Source organism: Balaenoptera borealis (assembly GCF_965194805.1).
Source record: "Balaenoptera borealis genome assembly, chromosome: 5".
Taxonomy (NCBI): Eukaryota; Metazoa; Chordata; class Mammalia; order Artiodactyla; family Balaenopteridae; genus Balaenoptera; species Balaenoptera borealis.
This window is the reverse complement of record NC_138862.1, coordinates 76955792-76976047: the sequence shown is the minus strand read 5'-3', so window position 1 is coordinate 76976047 and position 20256 is coordinate 76955792. Positions and strand designations below refer to the sequence as shown.

At 33.7% G+C, this 20256-nt stretch overlaps 1 protein-coding gene across 1 annotated transcript; it reads right to left on the bottom strand.

Annotated features, from left to right (window-relative positions):
- Positions 1 to 39: 39 nt before the first annotated feature.
- UTS2B (urotensin 2B) lies at positions 40 to 19838 on the bottom strand. Its single transcript, XM_082393412.1, has 4 exons — positions 14812 to 19838; positions 10625 to 10723; positions 9396 to 9433; positions 40 to 8136 (listed from the first exon to the last, which is right to left on the bottom strand). Exons 1-4 carry the CDS (start codon positions 14909 to 14911, stop codon positions 7984 to 7986), a joined length of 390 nt encoding a protein of 129 aa, XP_082249538.1. The 5' UTR covers positions 14912 to 19838; the 3' UTR covers positions 40 to 7983.
- Between the last annotated feature and the right edge of the window lie 418 nt (positions 19839 to 20256).

The window sequence follows — 20256 nt, the reverse complement described above, 5'->3', positions numbered from 1 at the left end:
AAACACAATACAGTGAAACGCTTTCTATGTGCATTTACCATTTACATATATTATTGAAGAATAATAACTGAAGACTGATTTCTTTCAGTAAAATTTAGGTACAATCCATTTGTTCATCATTGGGGAACAAGGAAAGACAATGCTGTATAGTTTCTCTTGAAGTTTTACTTCTCTCGTATCCTTTGTCTGTGAGGCTCTTGAGTAATGATTATGAAACTAGGCTTCTCTTATATTCATATGTCAATCCAGTTCAACCAAATAAAACACAGTCCCAGTTCCAGAAACAAGAGAAAAATGTCTCTGAGCAGAAAAAAACAGCAGTAATTAAGCCCATAAACTTTATTCTCTCAATGAACTGAGAAACACTGCAGGTAAGAGCACATTGACTTAGAACTAGGAAATGAAGGATATTACTCATTTGCCAAGTTTGGCTATCTCATGTCCCCTAACAACTTTCCATTTCTCTAAATTACAACTTATAGTTAATTAAGAGTAGCGGTGGCTGATTATGAGAACAACTACACACAGAAGTAACAGATGAAAGTATGGGGAAGTCAAAGAATCACCAAGTAGGAAACCACCAAAGCACTTGGGGCCAGTTAAGTTCACCTAATTTTAGCACAGTATATTTAAGCACATTACAATAAACAGTCTTTTTGTTGTTAATCACTCATCTAAGAATCCATTTAATTTGTTTCATACACTGTGTTTAATAAAGCATTGAAGAATATATGAGAATGATTTCTTTAAAAAGATTCAAATTGTTTTTAATTGGCCTATGAAAGCATAAGTTTTGGTATTCTGGAAAGCTCAGCTCTCAGCAAAACTGTGTTGTTCTTGTAATTTAGACGCATAAGCCCATTGTGCATTGGATATGCTTTCAAAACATAAATATAACTTATTCCTTGGACCAGAGATTTAGCATAAGTCAGCAGAAATTTAAAAACCCTCTGAAAACACTTCTTTAAACCCTAGTAATCACTGTCAAACAGACCTGATATGTGGGAAGAAAAAAGTTCGGTCAGCAGAGCAAAGGTTTATTTTAGCCTAAAAAGGAAGACTGTGGTGAGAAGGTATAGTCATATCAGAAGAAGAGGAGAGAAATGGGTTGTTGTTGATTTTAACTAAAAATGAATTAACGTACGATCCAAATAACAAAATAAACTCAGACATAGAGATGAACATATGCACTTAGAATACAAAGTGGTATTTTGTATATAACTTCTCCTTGAGGGGGGAAATGTTCTAACTGCTGAAAAACTTTAAGTTTAGGAAAAAACTGAAAATGAATGATTCTTTTAATTGTAATAGAGGAGCCTTAGCAAAGAGAACTGAATTTTGAGAAATCTCACCGATTCTTCAATTTCTGTTCATAAACTTACATCAGAAGGTTAGTGGTACATGGACAGATATCCTGCAGGACTCACTATTTGAAAGAATTATTTAAGTTATAATTGCTCTTGCCCACATTTCCCAACTTTCTGATGAATTATAGAAATATGTCTAATTCCTTAGAAGCTCTTTCTTTCCTTTTTCTCCCCTTTGGGTATTTGTCAGCTGCTAATCCAACTGGGTGCTGTTGCTTCACGCTTTGACAAAAGGTATTAAAACCTACTTTAACCTAAAAATTTCTCATGATGAAGATTTAAAGTTGGATTAAACAAATTGATTTCCTATCTTCTTTAATTTTTAAATTCAAAATTATGCTTATGGCCTCCATTTTAACTAAAGTAAGAAGTCACAGTGTACCGATTTATACTCTATTCTAATGTGTAATGCATTTGTCTCATAGTATATACACGACTTACATGAAGAAAAAAAGAAAAGTGTTTTCTCCACTTATAACTATTTTATTTCATATTTTAATTTTTACCACTACTTTATACAGAGTAGAAAATAAGTCAGCGGTATTCTAGTTTAAAATAAGGCATCCTTGTAACATAGCAGGAAATTTAAGACACAATTTCTGTTAAGAACATGACGAGTCATCTCATCTATTTGTATAACGCATTGTATATTACTAAATCCAGCTATATTTCATTGAAAGTCACCAGCTTAAAGGGACTTTTCATTTAGTTTCAAAGAAATAGATTACTTTTTATTTTTCTTTGTTCCTGTGAAAAGCTTCATAGAGCAAACTGTGAATATGGATTTCTGAGTTCTGGCATTAATTATATAACCAGTTTTTCATGGGGGATATTAATTCCTGGCTACACACACACAAAAAAATATCTAGTAAATTCTACCTTTAATCTACAGATATCTTTAGGGAATTAAACTTCTTAAAGCAAATTATAAAAAGAAACAAATTATAAAAAGATGACTTTCTCTAAAAGGAAGAAGTATCAAAACCTTTTTTGAATGACATTACCCCTAAAGTTTACAAATGCGTAAATATTGTTCAACTGCTCCAAAGTTAATAAACGTGAGATGATGAAAACAGGAGTTTTGTTTTTCTTTATGATAATATCATGTTTGTGTTCACAACAGGTGTAAATACGTGGGAACATTCAGGCATTACTGAGCAACTAATATTTATGTACATTTAAGAGGCTCCTAACAAGTGTATTTAAAGCACTGCAGGCATGTTACTCAACTTGGTCGGTTTCATGTATTTTTAAATTTTTTTTTAGTTTAAGCAATATTGTTCATTCTAGCTCATGAGATAGTCTTATCTTTAAGCACCACACAATTAACATCATGTAGATAAACTGCATTTCCCCTGTTCTGTGACGTAAGGGAATGCCGGTAGGCTCATCTGGCCAGCTAGTCATTGATATTCTTTAATTATAAAGTTACTTCGACTATGTTTCTGTGCCACAACAGGTGGCAAACAAAAATGAAATTGGATTCCCAGCCTTGAATTGATTAAATAAGTTTGCTCAGACGAGATGTAAGTGAGAACAGTTTGATGTGAAGACGTGGTGGAAAAAAATGAAGGACAATCCAATGAGTTTTTGTTTTGTTTTACCTGACAATTTTTGTACACTGAGTCTAGTCTCTCACAGACGTGCTGAGAGCCTCAAATAATTTCTGATATTGTGGAGGAGGCAGAGATGAGAATTAAGGGACCCAAAAGCAAATTGTTCTGTGTGAAAATTTTCTTAATATCTGTCTCTGAAACATCTAATACTTCTTTCTCCTAGAGTTCGATAAACAATAGATTTCTGCTTCCTAGTAATGTATTCATTTGGTTGTAGTAGTCTCAGTGACAATTGTCCTAATGAACAGAAAAGAGATAGTAGCCAGCATAATCACAAAAAAAGAGAGAGGGCAATGATGCACATTTTCCATAAATTGAGACAATATAATATAATTTTCCAAGACATTTTCTAAAATATTTTAAATAAATTTAATAAAATATAATTTCTCATATAAACTGAGACAATATAATTTACTTTAATTTTCCAAGACACTGTCTAAAATATTTTAATTGATAGCTCAACAGCCTAGTCATCTCTGGACAAAACTATATTTAGACAACGAATTTATGAAAAGCATACAATAGATACAGCACTCCCAACTTCAGGTCTACAAAGCCATTCTGATAGTCCCATGCCATTCAAAAGTGCAACTGATTTGTCATCCTTATTCACAACATAAGTTTTAAGCATGTAATATGCTGGATAATTTCTGCCACCGTTTCTTTATGCTTGAGATAGCTACAATCTTTAAGCAGTAAAGTGAGTAGATTTATAACTTTGTCTAATGTTCTTATCTTTTTTGGCATCCAGAGGAAAAACTTTAGACACAGTATTTCCAAAAGCAAGCTAAAAAAGAAACAAAACAAAGTCTTTATTAGGAAGATTTTTGATTAAATGGTACATACATTTGAATAAAATAGTTTATGTATGCCTGAGTATGAGAGAAAGTTTTCTAAAACGAATGTTCAAATGGTAGTTATTAGCCTCATGTGGATCTTTAAATTAATTAAAATTAAATAAAATGTGAAAATTCAGCTTCTCTATCACACTAGCCAACTTTCAAGTGCTCAATAATGCCTAGTGGCCTGTAACTACCGTAATGGGAAGTGCAAGTTAGAGAATGGTCACATCATCAAAAAAAGTTCTATTGGACAGCACTGTTCTACGTTATAATGCATATAATGCAGTTCAGCGAATACAGTAAGACGCACCCTTCTATTTAAGAGTTGGGGTAAGTTAAGTCCCAAAGAGGAAGTCACATAAGTAAAATCAGTGATAAATATGCTTCTATTTACTGGAGAAAAAAGAAGGAAGAAAATTTAAAGTTTACTTTGCAGACCACCAAATGATATTTAAATAATTTGATCATCGCATTGAGTCTTCACATTCTGATCATAAAGTGATGTTTCAGAAAAATCAAACCAATTTGAACAGCATTTTAATCTTCAAATGAATGAATGAGTCATTTTAAATCTTCTGTGGGTTGTTCCCAATCAATTGTCCAACTTACGTTAGCTTCATCTAATTAATTACAAATTGCTCTAATTTCCTTCAATCTAAATGGTTTATAAAATGAAGACCTTGGGGAGATGGGTCTTCAATTCACTATTGATTAATAGGATGCACAATAAAAATGAGTTGAAAAACTCAGTAGAGTTAAGACACTCTTTGCCATAAATGATAAAAGTCTATCTTCCTGCCTAGGTTTCTCTCCCTACCTCCACTCATTCTGTAAACTGTGACCCTAGAGCTCATCAGCGCAAACACATAGAGTGTTACGATAACACTCAGAGTCTACTTTTCATTCCTAAAAGAGCCAGCGTTTTCTTTAAACAAAACCACATTCAAATCCTATGCAAACAGAAGTTTATTTTCAGACAGTAAACTGAAGAACTTGGCCCTCTAATCCAATCTTCTTTTTATAGTATTTTGGAAAGTCCCTTTCTGTCCCTTTGGATATCTTTGAATATCTCAGTCTGGAAGGAAAAAGAAATCTACACATATCCCAGATTTATACCACAAGAGCAGCTCAATTAAGTATGCGCTGGAACATAGTTTGGAAATTTTCTGGACCAGTTGAAGGGAATTTTCATGAATGGTATCCCCAGTAGAGCCAACTCCTCAATGTTTATTTATCATTTATCATTTATGTGAAGGAAAACCCTGGCCAGCATTCGGGTGTCTCTTGATGTCTATCTGGTTCACTCTTGTAATCCCCGTTTTTAGCATGATGCTAGGTGTTGGACAGTTATATTTTTAATGAATGGAAGAATTTAGCAGCTGTCTGTCAACTATATATTAAATAATTAAACAAATTACAATAATTCACAGTAAGTGTAAGATACTCTTGCTTTAAGCTGAATCTCTGAGTCCATTTTACCATCATACATTGCTATTTATGGTGGACTGTTTCTAGTTATGCCAATAAACACCACACTTCAGATATGATGTGGGTTGTTTTTGTCACCTAACCTGGGCATATAATTCATATGTTTATCACCACAAATATTTACTTTGTTCCTTCTACATACACATATGTTTTAATATCTCCTTGCTTAAAAACAAACAAACACAAAGCTTCCTTGACCCCCTCAAGCTACTCTAATATCCCAATTTTTACTACCCTTTAGACAAAGTTCCTCAAAAGAGTTGTCTGTTGTTAGTCATTCCTGTTGTTTTGTCATATTCTCTTTAACCATAAGTCCACCAGATAATTCTTGTCAAAACCATTAAAACCCTACCCATTGCTGTTCAGATGGAAAATCTCAGTTCTCATTTTACTGGACCTATCATAGCTTTAGAACAGCTGAACTGTGTCTTCCTGGAAACAGTTTTTTTATCTGACTTCCGAGGCATTCTTTTCTTTGTCGCCTTTTTCCTCGGTAGCTGTTCCTCCTCAGCCTCCTTTGCTAATTCTCTCTCATCTGCCCAGTCTGTAACCTTGGTGTGGCCTGGGACTTGGCCTTGGATATCTTCTGTTTTATATCTGTCTAGAGTGATTCCCTAGACAGTCTCATCACAATACCAAGCAATATTGATATGCAGATAACTGTCAAATTTAGATCTCCAATCTGGGCTACTTCCCTAAACTCAAATTTATATACTCAGTGGTTTACTTAAATCATTACTGGGAAGATTTTGTTATACATGTCATAAGAAGCTCAAAATATCTATGGTAGAGGTAAGATTCTCCAACTGTTCCTTGCATTTCTCGACATTCCCCAGGGGCTTCCCCAACCCCGCTAAGTTAGCTTGAGATCATGTGCCTAATTTTGGCAGGTAAGGGTGCATTTACCTCCATGTTTTTCCTATCCTGCTACAAGGACACACGGTGCAGGGACAAAGTGAAGGAAAATAACCAAGGTACCTAAGGCTTCATGTAAACACAAAATAAATCTTAAACCAAGTTACACCACTGAGATTGTAAGGTTGTTTTGTTGATGTGCTTTGCCTAATTTATCCCAAAATACACTTTGAAAACTTGAAGGAGGGCGGTACTCTAAGAAGAACTTAAGTTATGGCACAGTCTCAGCAGTTGATTAATGGCAGACAAGGAAATTGATATCATAGGCTGGAAACAGGAAGAGCCATTTTACAAAGTAACATAGTATGTGGTAAAACTGACATCTGCAACAGTTCAGGTTCAGATTGTGTTCCTCTTGAATTTCTAGAAGAAAAACTAGGAAAACAGAATATTGGCAGTATTTTTAGGTTGTTGTTGGATACACTTAGCCAGGTATTGCAAGAAATAGTGAGCTTAAGAAGAAAATGGTGTCTTTGCAAATAAATAAAAAGAAATAGAGATAGTTCAGAAATACAAGATCTTGAAATATTGCAAGAGCTCTTTCTGGATCCCAAAACTATAAAATGGGATTTAAAGTGACTCTGAGTGATGCCAGGTAAATATCAATTGGAATAAGGAGCTCAGGGCACAAATCAGATTATATGTATAGCCTTCAAAGTATGTTCCAGATGTCTTCAAGGCAACTCAGTTGCGGATGAGAATGCAAAAGAGTTAAAATTGTTTTAAAAAGATTGTGTGTAGCAAATAGCTGAGAAGCTTTCTAAATTGTTACAAGAACACCATTGGCAAAGCAACCATAAACCCTAGAATAAAAATAGTCTTTGACACTTTAAGACCAAATAAACCTTGGGCCTCCAACTTTGTGAGAGTAGGAGACCTGAGAAAACTTTGCAATCCTCAAGAAGGGAATATTCCCCCAAGGAGCCCATATGATGTGTCCAGGGATGAAAATGAAAAAGCCAAAAAAGCAAAAACCTCAGAAAGGGTGAAGCCAGGGGAAATAACACAGTGGACAAAGCACTCCACCTACACACTAGCAGGTCCTAATCAAGAACCATTCTCCATCTCCAGGGTAAGAAACTTTTATAATATTTGCCCAGTGGGATTTCAGAATTGCTGGAGGCCAGCATTCTTGATGTTGTGTGTCTCTTGTTCTTTTCCTTTGTGAATAAGATTATTGATTGTGATTATCCAGTCCCTGTTCCTCTGCCAATTATTGAATTTTGTCCTTTTAGCTGATAGGTCTGTGAATGAAGAGGAGCCACATTGAATTTGACAAAGATTAGTATCTCCTGGAGGGCTTATTCTTTGTTCTGGGTGCAGCAGTGAAAGGAGTTTGGAGTTGTCTCTAATGGGAGACGGTTGAGTATAGCCTATGTGGTTAAGAAAAGATCAAAGGATTGACTGTGGTCGAGGCAGTACTCCCCAAGTACTATACGTGCTTTCTAACATTTATTAGCCTGTCTTGCCAATATTTTGGTGGCAGCCCAAGTGATTAATTCTAGACAATGGACTTCAGTAGAAGTGATGCATGTCACCAAACTGAGTTCTGAACTGAGGCAGTTGAGAGATAGGATGCATCCTCTATCCTTTCCTGTGTCTTGGTAATCTTGGTGGTAGTCAAGCTACAGCAATAATCTAGATGATATAGCCACAAAATAGAAGAGGGTTGTACTATGTGCATTGAACTTTATGATTGGATTTTATTATATTAGGTCTCTGAGATTTAGATGATAATTGGTAACACATCACAGCCTAGGCTATACTGACTATGGAAAGGTCCAGCAAATCTCTATTTCTACCACCAAACTTACCTCGCTTATTAGGATGGGAAGAAGATAAACCACTTATAGCATAAGACATCTCAGCATCCTTTGCCTCCATGAGCTGCTCTTTCAGTTTTTCCAGCTGTTAAAAATCAAATATGAAAAGTATTAATCTTTAATAACAGCAATTTTGTTTTCTATTGAAGAAGAAGAAAGATAGACAAAGAAAAGGAGAAGGAAAGATGGAAGAAAGGAAGGAGGAAAAAGGAACATAAAAGGAAATAAAAGTAATAAATGAAAATAAACAAAAAGAACTAAATAGAAAAATAAAAGGAAACTTGCATTTAGAAACTGGCTGGGAAAGGTCCATGACTTAACAGGTGATCAGGAACAAACAGGTTTACGGTGAAGGAAGTCAAGTCTGAGTGTTCATTAATGGGGAGCCTGTAAACACATCCCGTGTAGCTGGTCTTGATATTAAGTCACCTATAATGACCAGTCCTTTTCAAGGAGTTCCAAAGAGTTATGTGAATGTTTGGATTTCCTGAAATATTTGTCCCTTCTAGCAGTAAGTGAGAAGTATTTTGAGGCCCTAGGGTTTCCACCCAGAGTGTAAGCCATGTTAATTTTTTGCAAGCTCACTGATTGCCTAAACCCTAAAGACCTAACTCTATCAAAATAGAAGTCAGTCTGAGCTACTGCATGCATCCGTGTCCTAGATACTAAGAATTGATGGGGCATAATTCTTTCTCACAAACAGCCATACAGTTTGTATAATAGTGGATTTGCATGCAGTTGTGTTTGAGAGAGTTAAGAAATCATCTAATCCAATGATTTTCCAATGTTCTTCATAGCAAGGAGTCAGGGGATAAGGTTGCCAAAGGGCTTTCTGTACCGAGGCCAAATGCAGGTCAAGAAAGCAGCACTTCGGGCCCCTCCCTCGCCAAACTAGCTGTTTCAAACCGAGAAGCTCCACTTTTATATATTTCATTTACTGAGACCACATACAATTTTGTTTGGAAAAAAAATTTTCCACTTTAAAAAATAATAATAACTTTTGAAAACCACCAATCTAGTTATAGCCTCCTATTTTACAGATGAGGAGATTTAGGTCCAGAGAATTTTAATTCTTCCATGGTTTCATAGGTAATTGGAGAGCTGGGTCTAGAATCCAGATTTCTAGACATTTTATCCCATGATCACTTCAGTTATGGCTTTGTTCTGTTTTCTTTATTTTTTAGTAGAATTTGATTATTTTTTCCTAGTGAATTACTTCACTCTTCCTCTAGCAGGAATAAAGGTTTTATAATAGAGTATTAACAATTTTAACAACTATTATGTCAAAAGAAAGTGTCTTTGGTTATTATTAAAATTGAAATTTTAAGTACTTCACATTCTCACCTGGTTAAGTTCTTCCAATTTGTTAGCCAGCTCTATATCTGCAAGACACATTTATCGTATGAAAAATGTACATTGCAAGTAATATTTAATTCATTTCAGGTCATACATTCAAGGAAGACAAAGGTCTTTTTTGTATGATTTGAGATCACCTACCTGTCCCTAATATAAAGGCCCAAGCATTTTTTCAATGCCTGTAATATTGAAATATAATCAGTAATGTAATGAGCAAATACCTAATTTCTATCAATAAGCACAGAGTTTTTTTAAAATAAACCATAGTTCTAACAAGGACTATTATTTAGAAATAAGCTATTTTACTGACATGGGGAAATTCTCATGAAATGATATTAAGTAAAAAAAGCAGGACACAAATCTTATCTATATAATTCAATCAAGAAGGAAATTTCCAGAAATGTTAATATCAACTCCCTCTGGGCTTTACAATTTGAGTATAGCTTTTTTTTTTTATAATTGTGTTCATTTTCTTCAATGAAAATATCTTATTAATTTTAAAATCCTGTATCTTTAAAGTATTTATTACGGTATTGTTTTAACTGGTACACTGTCCCATGAATAGACAATTTTTTTTATAAGAACAGATGTTTTCTGAGAGGGTACCACATTATCATATTGCCACACTGTCTCTCAGGTTAGACTTGCTAAGTTTCTGACGGCATTTGTCATTTCTTGGAGACCAGTCTGATGCATAATTGTAAATCAGATTCTCCTGTTCTTCAAAGAAAAAAAACTCTCAGTTGGTATAGCCTAAATTTCCCGATGGTTTCTACTCCAACCATTTCCCAAATTGAAAGAATTTGATTGCAAAAAAAGTGCTAACTTAACTGCCACAAAACCACAGTTAACTTGTGAAATTTCTAGTGGAAACCTGTTTTGAAACATTTAGTGATACTCTTGAAGCATTTAGTAAAAAATAATATTAACTGTACCAGTGCGAGTTGCTTAGGTGAGAGGAAAATACGACTAAAGATAACTATTGAGTAACTAGATAGTTACTGATCTCATTAGGACTCTCAAACTGAACAAAATAAGATTTTAATATTTTTTAATAACACCATTGCTTTTAGCGTGAATACGAAATAAGAAAGACATTTAAGCCTTCAATGCAGCATTAAAATTAGTAATTATTATTTTATTTAATATAAATTAACATGTAGAAAGAATAGGTCAGAAGATGGAATAAATAAAGTTTGACTTTATTCTTAACTCACCAATATTGGAAGGTCTTTGGAAATCAAAATTTTTATTCAGTAGAGCCAGCAATAGTTCTTCGCGATCTGTATCTTCTTTATCTGGAAACAATTCATTTCCTGTAATAATTACCTCAATGTAGTGAAACCTCCATTTTCAATCTGTGTCACTGAACATGTTTCTGATTAAATAGGTTTTACAGGTAACTATAATCACTGTCAATCACTATATGCACTATCAATGTGTATACTCACCAATAAAATGTGTATAGAGAGATGTGTAATCGAAAAAGATGGGCTGTTTTAAAAATCGTTGAATGTATGTGAACACTCAAAGAGAGATTGTGAGAGCGAGAAGGAGGCAGAGATAGAGAATGTACCTGGAAGGTTACAGACTAAATTTTACCTGTAATTATTTCTTGGTTAGTAGAATTGCAGGTAAATTTTACTTTCTGTTTTTTCATCTGCGTTTTTTAAAAATTTTCTACTATTGTGTTTAACATAAGAAATATGAATTAAAACTTGTTTTTAAAAGAAAAAATAACATTTGATTTTGAGATTTTATTTGATACACATTACAATATGAGCCTTTTTGTGTTCTGGGAATTGCCTTTGAATCATCCAAGGCAACCCTGTGGAAGAGGTAAGACAGTGCCTACTTCTTCCATATTGATATCTTTCCATCTTTGTCCATTTACCTCCCAGCCTACTCATTGGTCAGATGCCCAGCTATCTCAGCACTCTAAAAACAGAAAAATCACCCAAATTTTCATAAATACTTTAATTCTGGAGTAGAAGTCAGGACAATAGACTTTATTCAAGCTATAAAAAATGAAGAGTCAACAAGATTTTAATGCAAACAAAATAATAATTAGTGTGTTATAAACAAAATGAACTTCGTGAGGTGGCCTAAAAAATCAAACCTTTATGATACAATTTCTATAGGATCATTCTTCCCTCTATCTCCTCATAATAACTGATACTGTGTGGACAAAAGGTAGATTAGTGAGTTTAAAATTTAGGAGTGGGAATATTGTGGTTTCAGTTAGAGAAATGGCTCATAATTTAGCTAGATTCTTCCTTTAAATTGTTTCTCTTTCCCTGTGTCTACAAACTGTCAATTAATGAACTCAAGAAACTAAGTGGCTAATTAAAGGAATGAAAGCTTTGCTGAGAAAGAAAATAAATGACTTGGGGTAGGTGGCAGCATCAAAATTTTCTACATTGACCAAAAACACTTATTGTTGCTCAATTTCCTCAATTTCAAAGTTCCTCAATTTCCATTACTTCACAGACATAGAAATTATTTGTGAAATTCTGGGTTTTTTTTTTTTTTTCTTTGAGTAGTTAAAATAATAGACTATCAATGGAATTTTTGCTTAACATCAATTAAACAAGGACCCTCAGAGATAATTTAGTTTAAGAGAAATACATGACTATGCAATAGTGTAGTAATTTTTTATTATAGCTGTTCATTAAAATGTTAAATTACAATCTTTAAAATGCTTTAATTGAAAAAAATAAGGATCATTGTGTAGCCAGGTGATAATGATTATTTGTTTCAGAAAGAGAACTGTGATAAAAGAAACAGATTCATTGCCTTCAATTTAGGGAATTTATAAGACTAGGAGAAAGGTAACGTAGGAGAAAAGTGACGATCTGAAGCTTTTGTTTGCTTAATTTACAGCCCACTTCTCTGCATATTTAAGTGGAACATTTTTTAAAAAGACAATTAATATATTTACCATTCTTTACCAGTTTGGTTTCTAATAATTACACCTGCATGACTGTCCTCAAAAATTCTTGTCACTAACTTTTAAGAAAACCACCTTTTGTAAGAATCTCTGAGGAAAAAGTTTTTTCAAGAAATTAAAATTTTTTTATTTCTAAAGTTAAGTAAGATATTGCCTAAGAAAAATAGCAAATAAGTCTTATTTCTTGTTTTTATTTTTAGTATTAAAACATATACAGCTTTAAAAGAAAAAAAATGCATGTACTTTTCATCTTTCTTTGAACTAAAAGTTAGTATTGATAAAGGAGATGTTTGAACAAAAAAATACCCAAGTGCAGATACCACTTTAGCACAAATGATGGCAAAGTTACTCAGACATGAGAGAGTGATTACTTTTGCAAATACACAGGAAAAAACTGATTGATTACTACTTGAGATACTGAAGCTTAAAAGACTTAGTTGTCTCCTTGCTTGTCATTTGAATGTGAAGATTTTTAAGGGATATAGACAAGAAACTTTACCAGAAAGAAACCTGGAAACCCCTCAAATGATAATATACTAAAAAAATTAAATTGACATAGCCTTTCTGGTCACGATACTCACTCCTCCACCTTTTGTGGTAGGCAGTTTGCCCAGTTTCAGGCTTATCCACTGAGGCAGGCTTTCGTATGGCCCCAAGCAAATGAAAGCTGGCAGATTGTGCCATTGGTCTTGCATGGCGTCTAACACAGAGAGAAAGATGGTGACCCCTTGGTGTTCTGTTAGCAGACAAATGCTTATTTGAAAACAATGTGTTAAAAGACTAAAATAAGTCAAACATTTAGTTGCTTTGAAAAATGTGTACATGGAGAGAAGCTCACTCTAATCATCGACAATTTAGATTAGAAAATAATCTTCCCAATAACTAATCTTCTCCATTTATATATAATGAAACTGAGATCAAAGGGAGTCCCAGAAAGAAACTTTTCCTGTATGTTGCCAATGAAATATACATATGAATATGTGCTATTCTGGGATCAGAGTTGTTATCTAATTATAACCTAGCAAAATGTTTGAGTTGGATTTTTCTGTATTTCATATACACATGATATCAGAAGTTACAGTTACCACTAACATCCTAATTTTGCAAAGTCCTTTATGAATGGCGAGATGTTTCCCTCCTCACACATATACACTGTGTTAAGAACACTGAAAATCCCACTATTTCGCAGGAAAAACAATGAAGTCCTACCAAGTACCATGATTTTGACTGGCCAAAGACAAAATGTGAGTGCCATGGATGAAATCCAGAATCTTTCATTCCCAGGCTTGTATTTAGGTCTCAGGCCTGTATTTGTTTTTCAAAGGGAAAAATCTCTATAAATAAATAACAAGGGTTTCTGCAATTTTATTTCCACTGTCAAAAGAACTACTCTAATTTTCATTGACTTTTAAAACCACATTTGAGGCAAAATGGTCTAGTAAAGTTGAATTAGATCTGAAAGGGGAAACTTAATCCCTTTTCTCAACCCAGTGTCGTGTAAACAAAATTTATTACATTCTGTCTTGGTTCCCCCAAGTGAGACAAAAGTAAAAGGCTATCTCCCTCTTCCTGACAAGGAGAACAGTTAGATGATAGATCACCTCAGAGTTTCAAACTGGAAGAGATATTAAAGGAATATTTTTAAGTTACTATTTTTAAAATGTAAAGAAATATATAAAAGTTTCAATGAGGTTAAGTTGTTTGCCTAATAAATCAGCATTTTTAATCTACCTCCACTGATTCCCAGATTAAAAGCTATTTCCACTACAGAACGCACTGAAAATTTTAAAGAAAGATCAAGTTACCATATTACAAGAGCAGAAACTTATTTTCACTAACTTTATCATGGCACATGTTTGTAGACTTCACAAATTAAATTATTTCATTTAACATAAGTACCCTAAGTACGTTAGAAATCTGATAAATACAGTCAATGCGTAATGTGGCTGTTACCATCGTCCTCCTTAAAGTACTATGTAAATTTCCCCATGCATTACTCTCCCCAAATCTCTTCACACACAAGTTTCTATCTTGATGTGTTCTACTAGGAACCACTCTCCTTTCATAAGTAACTTATTAATAATCTCATTGGATGAAAATCTCATTTTTCTTTCCTCAAGATGTATTTTTGAAATATGCATAGCACTGTATCACTATTTACACATTCCCATCTTTGGTCATGGAATAGAAATAAGAAAGAGATGCCCCTGGATTAGAAAAAAAAGAATGTAGCTGAAATTAATTTAGTACAGTGTCAGTTGAAATTAATTTACTTGAGAAGAACAGCAGATTACATGTAATTTAAAACAGCAACTACTGAAGGGCTGTTTGATGATTAAATCATACTGATGTTTAAAACATTATTGCCATAGTGGTAGAAAAATCAAAGCAATGCAAACAGGAAGATAAGGATTATTTACCCACCTGTAGGATTTTAGACTCATATGTACATACCTTGGATAAAATATGGCAGCCCATGCACCGATTCTAAAAAGATCATTACAGATAAAGTTAGGAGTCCAAAACAAAGAGTGGTTGAGAGGATCTTATTCATGTTAAAAATCTTCTGTGCTAGCAGAAAAACTGACTATCCAGGTCAAGACGAATATTTCAATGGCTCTGGAATGCTGCAGAGATCACGTTTAAAAGGTGGCAAATGTGCTTCAACTACAAATGCTCTGGACAAAGGGAAAAAAAACCTTATAAAATGTGATGCACCCTGTCAACATGATTCACTTACTTGGAGAAGTGACAGGTTTGCTACTCAGTCAATGACAAGAAGAACCCAATCAATATATCTCATACTTGCCCATTTCACTAAAAGCATGCATTCTTATGCATGCACACGCACTCAAACACATGCACAGCATAAAGCAAAGACTGGGACTAGAGACCTGTGGGTTAGCTTTACATAAAAATGAAATGGGAACAATGCCCTTCATTTGGGTAATTTAGAGCCAGATGTGGTCTTCCGGATGGTAATGTTATCTGCAAGCACCACTTCATTTTTAACCAACCAAATAGATTTGAGCTGGGAAGAGCTCAAATTTGAAATGAATCATAATGGGAACATTAACATCTCACTCTGTTGGAGAAGGATGGTTTCATTTTGCTGCAAGCAGCACTTTTAAAAATTAAGGCTGAATCTAATTCAAAGTTGGCAAACGTCCCATCAATTACTCTCTCTAATACTTGCTTTAATTGTGTTGGTTTTCTTTTTTAAGTCAGTCTTTCAGTATATCTATAGTTCCAATTTTATGGCTCTGAAGATGCAATAATGACCAATGGCCTTGGCATTTACTCCTTCTCCCAAGAGACTTAAGGTGTATTTGCTCTAAAACTGACTGTGTTCCACGTGCGTGAACTGCAGCACATGATGATGTTAAGGAGGTGCAGTAACCAAACTTTTCACCCACTGCTTTAATAAATTTTCTGAATAAAGTCTAAACTACTTAGTTTGATAGGCAGGACTGTTTTTTCTTCACAGACTCATTTTCCACTACATGTCTTTGTGCAGAGCTATATTAGGCTTCTAATTCCTGAACATATCCTGCACTTTCTACACTCCAGAACTTTGCTGATATATTTCTGTATGCCTGGACTCTTCATCCCACCACCATTTTACCTTCTCAGTCCTCAAGCCTCTGATCAAATGCCACCAGCTCTGTTTAGTCTTCTGGATCTCTCTCTCTTTTTTCCCCTTATGGCCATAACATTTTTTTTTAATTTTTATTGAAATACAGTTGATTTACAATGTTGTGTTAGTTTCAGGTGTACAGAAAAGTGATTCAGTTATACATATATATTATTTTTTAGATTCTTTTCCATTATAGGTTATTACAAGAGTATAGTTCCCCCTGCTAATTTTTTTTTAACCTCCTTTGGACTGCTGCAACACTTTGTTGATAAATCTATCACAACTCAAATATCCATTCTTTTTATTACAGTTATGCGTTTGCGTGTCTGCTTCCACTATTAAATTGTCAATACTTTGAGAGCAGTTATTGTTATAGTCATTTCTATTCCTATTTGCAAGTATCAGAGTGACTTAAAGGAAAAATAAGTGAAAACATAGTTGCTGTGTGAATAAATAATAACTGAAACGTGTGGTAATTTAAAGGCAAAATGGGATAATGCTCTTCAACGTTATAGCTAGTTATAAAGCTAAATAAGTGAAAAGAATAGTTGAGACCCTTTAAATGTCTGTTTTTTCTTGAACCTAAAAAGTTAAGAATAAACATTGTCTTTGAAACCTGATTTTAAAAGTTTATCATGTTTCTGTCATTCAAGTATACCTTGATGTTATCTATCATAGTTTATTCAGTAAGTTATTTAGATTAGCTTTTTGAACTATTTTCTAAAAACTATATCAATATGGAAAATGGTATATCAGTATCATTTGATGAACAAAGAATATACAAATGTGATGAAAAATAGTTACAAGTTAAATAGTAAAGAAAAAAGAAAAATCATATATAAAATATATAGATGATAAATCTGATAAATTTTATATAAAATATACTGATAAATTTAATATTCCAAAATGAAGAAAGACCTGAGAATAAATTATTCAATGAAATGAGAAAGTTAAACATGAGCGAGCCAATATTAAAGGCACGTTTAGCTCATGGTTCCTTAATTTAAAAAAAAAATATTTTTAAATGTAAATAAGATTGTTCTGATTTTCTTTAATTTTGTTATATAGAACAAGGAACCCCGTTTCTTATGGGGTTTGCCTTCTTAAAAGAGGCAAAATAATTGGCTTGCCTCCTCTGATAGGGTTGGGTACTGGTGACTTGTTTCTAGACAAACTTATATGTATGACTTGTTCCACAAACGTTTGTTTCAGGAAATCTGATACAATTGTCTGAATCTTTTCTTCTGTTATATCTTAGTTGATGTTGGCAAGGTGATGAAAAATAAGTTCCTTTTTCATGATCATCCATTCACTTTGGAAAAAAGCTTACAAAGCCCTTTCATTAAATCGTTCATCCCTCTCTCCCTAATAATCAAATTATTCTACTAAATTCTTCTCATGAGTGTATAGCCAAATTAATTGTTCAAAGAAAAACAAATTTTCACTATTGATTGTATTGAACAGGTAAATGAAGTCAGCATATTTGTTCCTGGAGCCTTTAGCATGCACAGTAACATAGCAAGGTTATTGCTGCCATTCATTGAGCAATCATCCCATGTTAGGCCCTGTCCTAAGCACTTCACATACAGTATCTTATTTAATTCCCACCACAGTCCTTCAATAATTATGTAATTGTCGTATTTCACTTTTTCCAGCAAAGAGAGAAAGTTGTGGAGCCAGAAGTGAAACCTAGACCTACCCAACTGCAAAGCCACACTCTTAACCCAAGTTGTCTCTTGCCCACAAGGGGGGAAAAACAGAGATGAAAAGTGATTGTGCCAGTAACAGAGACCCCAATTTTAAGAAACTTATGACACTTTCACTTTGCAATTTCAAGGGCAATTTTTTCATCACTTAAACTGTATTTCAATTATAGCATATACATAACATTTCTATTTTGTCAGCAAAGACATTGTCAAGTTATAATTTACAGAAAGCTTTAAGATTTACATACACTTTATCTATTTCTCATAATGAGCGACAGGAAGAGTCAGGGTCCATATGGTGACTCAAACACATTTGAATAATTACTTTCTGACTCTATTAAACTCTTGGGCTCTCTTTCCAGTAAGTAGAAAAATTGAACAATTTCATTTTGACCTCTCTGACCCTGTTAGTTCTTGGTAAAATTCCTGACATATAGTTAAATGAGTGAATGAAAACAGCAGGCAGAAGGAAGAAGGCAAAAGCAGAGGTTCTGGCATTCTGACAAGTGAGTACATGGATTTTTTTTAAGAGTTCATAATGGGCTTTATTTGTCAAAATTAAATAGAAATGTCTATTCAAATACCTTGACAATTTTTTTAAATTAAGTTATTTGTCTTTTTATTCTTAAATTGTAAGACTTCTTCATATTTTGGATACTAGTTCCTTATCAGATATATACTTTGCAAACATATTTTGTATTCTGTCGATTGTCTTTCCACTTTGTTGATAGTGTCCTTTGAAGCACAAAAGTTTTTATTTGGATAAAGTCCAACTTATTTATATTTTCTTTTATCGTTTTGTGTTTTGAGTATGGTATCTAAGAAACCATTGCCTGATCAAAAGTCATGGAGACTTATGACTATGGGTTCTTTTAGAGTTTTATAGTTCTAGCTCTAAAATGTGGGCATTTGACCCATTTTGCATTAAGTTTTGCATATGATGTGAGGAAAATGTCCAGACTTATTCTTTTGCATGTGGACATCTAGTTGTCCCAGCACCATTTGTTGAAATTTCCCCATTGAATGGTCTCATCATTTTGTCTAAACCAATTGACAATAGATATGTGGTTTTATTTCTGGATTCTTAATCCTATTTCATTATTCAATTTGTCTATCCTTATATTTATACTACATTGTCTTGACTAACGTAGCTTTGTAGTAAGATTTGAAATCCAGAAGTGTGAGACTTCCAACTTTTTTCTTTTTTTTCTGGATCACTTGTATTTCTATATAAATTTTTGGATTAACTTGCCTATTTCTGTGAAAAAAGGCAACTGGGATTCTGATAGGAATTGCCTTGAATTTGTAGATCAGTTTAGGAAATATTGCTGTCAAGTCTTTCAATCCATAAACAAAGAATATCTTTCGAACTATTTAGGTCTTTAATTACTTTCTAAGTTGTTTTGTAGCTTTCAGTGAACAAGTCTTACACTAATTTTATTCAATTTATTTCTACGTAGTTTATCTTTGTGTTGCTATAGTAAATGGAATTATTTTCTTAACTTAATATTTGCATTGTTCATTGCCAGAGTATAAAATACAATTGAGTTTGTATAATGATCTTGTTTCTTGCAAACTTGCTGACCTCATTTATTAGCTCTAACATTTTTGTTTGCTTGTTTGTCTGTTTTGCAGATTCCTGCAGATTTTCTATTTAGAAGACCGTGTCATCCACAAATACAATTTTACTCTTTCCTTTCTAATCTAGATGCCTTTATTCATTTTTCTTACCAATTGTTTTGGCTATAACCTTCAATACAATGTTGAATAGAAATGGTGAGAGTAGATCTATTTATCTTGCTCCTGATCTTAGGTGGAAAAGTTTTCAATCTTTCACCTTTAAGTATGATCTTAGTTCTGGACTTTTTGTAGATGCCCTTTACCAGGTTGAAGAAAGTCCCTCAACTCTTAGTTTGTTGAGTGTTTTTATTGTAACAGAGTATTGGATTTTGTCAAATGTTTTTTCTCACCTATTGAGATGATCATGTGGTTTTATTCTTTATTCTATTACTGTGGTGTATTACACTGATTGATTTTTGTATGTCCAATGAAACTTGTATTCCTGGGGTAAATTCCATTTGTTTATAGTGTTTGATTCCTTTGAATATGTTACTAGATTCAGTTTGCTAGTAGTTTATTGAGGTTTTTACACCTATATTTATAAGGGATATTGTTCTGTAATTTTCTTTTCTTGCTATGTCATTGTCCACCTTTAGTATCAAGATGACACTGGCATCATAGAACTGATTGGGAAGTGTTCTTTTATCTTTCACTTTTTTAAGACTTTCTGGAGGGAGGAGTCAAGATGGCAGAATAGGAGGAGGCAAATTTGCCTCTCCTCACAAGTACATCAAGAATACATCTACAAATGGAACTGTTCTCACAGAGGACCTACTGAACACTAGTGGAAGATCTCAGACACCTAAAAGTACAAGAAAAATTCCCACACAACTGGGTGGGATGAAAGAAAGAAAAAAAAAGAAAAGAGGAAATGGGCAGGGACCAGCACCCCTGGTGGGGAAGTGAAAGTGAGGAGAGGTCCCCACACTCAGAAAA